The sequence below is a fragment of the Mizuhopecten yessoensis genome, unplaced genomic scaffold, assembly GCF_002113885.1.
Source record: "Mizuhopecten yessoensis strain PY_sf001 unplaced genomic scaffold, ASM211388v2 scaffold10107, whole genome shotgun sequence".
NCBI classification, from domain to species: domain Eukaryota; kingdom Metazoa; phylum Mollusca; class Bivalvia; order Pectinida; family Pectinidae; genus Mizuhopecten; species Mizuhopecten yessoensis.
In genome coordinates, this window is record NW_018408382.1 from 146,756 (window position 1) to 149,870 (window position 3,115).

The 3,115-nt window shown below is 36.8% G+C and overlaps 1 protein-coding gene across 1 annotated transcript; it reads right to left on the minus strand.

Moving 5' to 3' along the window:
• Window positions 1-353: 353 nt before the first annotated feature.
• LOC110459533 lies at window positions 354-2,762 on the minus strand. The gene is made up of 3 exons (XM_021511846.1): window positions 2,651-2,762; window positions 1,165-1,501; window positions 354-677 (listed from the first exon to the last, which is right to left on the minus strand). The coding sequence occupies exons 2-3, from the start codon at window positions 1,493-1,495 to the stop codon at window positions 355-357; spliced, it is 654 nt and encodes a 217-aa protein (XP_021367521.1). The 5' UTR covers window positions 1,496-1,501; window positions 2,651-2,762; the 3' UTR covers window position 354.
• Between the last annotated feature and the right edge of the window lie 353 nt (window positions 2,763-3,115).

Consider the following 3,115-nt stretch of genomic DNA (forward strand, 5'->3'; position numbering starts at 1 on the left):
ATTAATGCGTTTTATATGTAAAAAGTATTTTATTTTGAAAGCGGACAATTCAATTCGTTTCGATCGTCTGCACATTTTCGTCGAAAGTACAGTACACAAAAAACGACATTTTCTTCGGGTTGGTAAAGAATGATTGTATGTGGGCTCATATAGTACAATCAGTGAAATGCTTGTGTTACGTGTCGATTAAGCTGAACTTTCATGTGCAGCATGACAAATAACTCACCAAATTGGTTCTGCTATGCTTTGTTTTAAACACAGACAATGCTAATCAGTAAAGGATGCAACCGAAAGAACATAAAATTCTATTAATCACACCTTATCAAATAAATGTAATACGTTATTATTTCGTATTTACTTACAGTTCTTATCTACACAGCAGGTGTACCCAGAATTACACGTCAGGTCAGTGGTCACTTCCTCGTCATCATGACACACGTGGACGGTACCAGAAAGGCGACACTCCCCGGGACCTTTAACTTCGAGTTGTCCAACTTTTGCCTTAACACCACAAGTACCAGATGGAATGCAGCATTTTCGGTTCCCGGTGCACAACACGTTTCCAACAAATAGGTGATTTCCAAGGTCGCAATTATCAGAAGTGCAGAACCCTGTACTTTCACACAGGGTTGAATTTGCTGGTGGAGCCGCTACAGCTACCGTCTGAGTCTGGACGACTATAAACATGTTTAATAGTATCGGTATTCCAATGCTTTGGAGTGATTATTTGCTCAACATTACTGCCGAAAATAGGTTGTTTTCCGCAGCTAAAAAGTACCTTATTTTCCCAAAATGACCAAAACCCTGAGGAATATATTTCCAATTTCAATACAAATCATTTTATATTTTCCAAATTCATCAAGGAACAGGCTGTTGTAACCAAAATTTTGGTAACAAAAACACAATACTATACTATTGTGTTCAAAACAACGAACGTTAGATGAATAAAAGATTTCATCAGAGTATTTTTTCAAAACTGATTTGAAATACCATTGATCAACTGTTGGAGAAAGTTTTAAAATGTAAGCTTTAAACCAGACAGAACCTGCTGCAGTCGTAATTAATTATTTATGTATATCCTCTCTTGAAATGTCAATGAATTCAAATGAACAGTCGCAACACTCTACGGTTAAACAAAAACAATTATCGATCTTGATATCTTACCTGAAGGTGACAGCGCTACTACTGGCGGCATGTACGGGTCGCGTATGACGCCTGTAGCAACCTCAATACCAGGTGCTGAATCTACTACCGTGTGGTGGTGGTTGTGTATTGCACTAGCACCTGCTGCAATAACAGTCCCAGCTGCTAAGCCCAAACCGGCCCCTATTGCAGTTTCAGCTGCAGCTTCTGCAAACAGCTCCCCAAACAAAGATCCAAGCCCAAGTAGAGCTGCCGCGAACTGTCTCTTCTGCTTCTGTTCCGTTTCGTCTTTAGCCAGGGTTATACTAAGTGTGGCTACCACCAAGCAAAAAACAAGGGTCTGTTTCTTCATCTTTAACTGTAATAAGTAAATATTTGGCTGTTTAGAAATTCATTGAGAAAATCTACAGCACGGCCGCCGTTTTCGATAAGTGATAAGTTCAGTTATAAGTTATTTTTGTTAGATGATCGTTATACTAGTATACCAATTTAAACGATTGTAAAATTGCCTTTCTTGTCTACATGAAACACTAAATCGAGTTCGATTTCCTTATCACCCTTGATCTCTTGTTCCTACTTATGATACTTATGTCTGCAACTGGAAAGTACAATATTCATATTAATGTATAACAAACCTTTCGTGTGAAATATTCAAATTACAATCTAAAAGAGAGAGAGAGAGAGAGAGAGAGAGAGAGAGAGAGAGAGAGAGAGAGATTGCCATCCAAAATTAAACTTAAAGCAATTAAAATACAATTTCTAAATCGTTTCAAGTTTGGAAGGTGGAGGGAACAGGCAATGATGATTTTATCATGTTGACTTTTTTCTGCAATAGGAATTGTTCAATATTCCAAGGGTGGTTATATTGCAGAAAGTTATATAGCAAATCAGGCGCTTGTTCAATAAAATTAGGCTCTCGAGCATACTTCATTTCAAAATTCACGAGAACGAAGTGTACGGTAAAAAGGCGAGATGGTAAAGTGGTGATGGTTACATCATAAAATAACAAGAAACTAGAATATCGGTAAATAGTATTTCAAATTTATGGATATTGCTGTTCCAGACTATAGCTATCTGCTTGGTGTAATCGTGAAAATGTTCCCTGCTTTCTTAACAAACTGTAATAATAATTATTCTTTGGACTGCATACCGGCGAGTCGTACCCCTTCACGTTTGTTGACTGATTTCATACCAAAAGAGACAGAAGTACCTGTACTGAAAGGAGATAACAATGAGTGTTATACAATACGGAAACACATGTAATCTAGTGATGCTACTTGTTCCTAACTGATGCTTATAACTGTGCATTCTCACCTAAACAGCATTCTGCAGAGAACTTGTGAAGGTACCGGTTCTGAATGTATTTTACACTGCCTTATATAAAAATCATAACACATCTTTCATTAATAAACTTTTAGTGCTGCATTTTTTCCCAGAAAAATAACCAGTCAAATTAAATTTCCTCTTATCATTACTTCTTAAACCATCCCGAAATATGAATACTTACTGTGTACACGTGTTCCTCCTATTTAATATTCCTCGTATCAGTTTGAGGTTCCCTCTCTTTCCCTCGCTTTATATAGTGTTAAAGAGGAAGAGAATTTTGAAATCTGTAACACAACGTGCTAAAAGTACGTGTGAACTAAAACTATCTGTGAATGTGTTAGTATATCTCGAAGTGGCATTCTGTGATATATCCATTTGTGGGTGATAACGATGGGAATCAACCATATGTAAGTGTTTCTACTACCTTGACAAGTTTCGATCGGAATATGACTTTGCCGTTCATTTTACTAGATTTTATAGCGGTAGGTTAACTGTTGATAATAAGCAATCTGATCAAAATCATCTGTTACAGATGTTCAGGCGTAGTACGAAGTTAACGGAGCCATTTAACAGATGATTTTAATCAGATTGGATAAGAAGGACTTTTGAATGAAAAACAAGACTGTCTTCATTATTTTTTCATCTT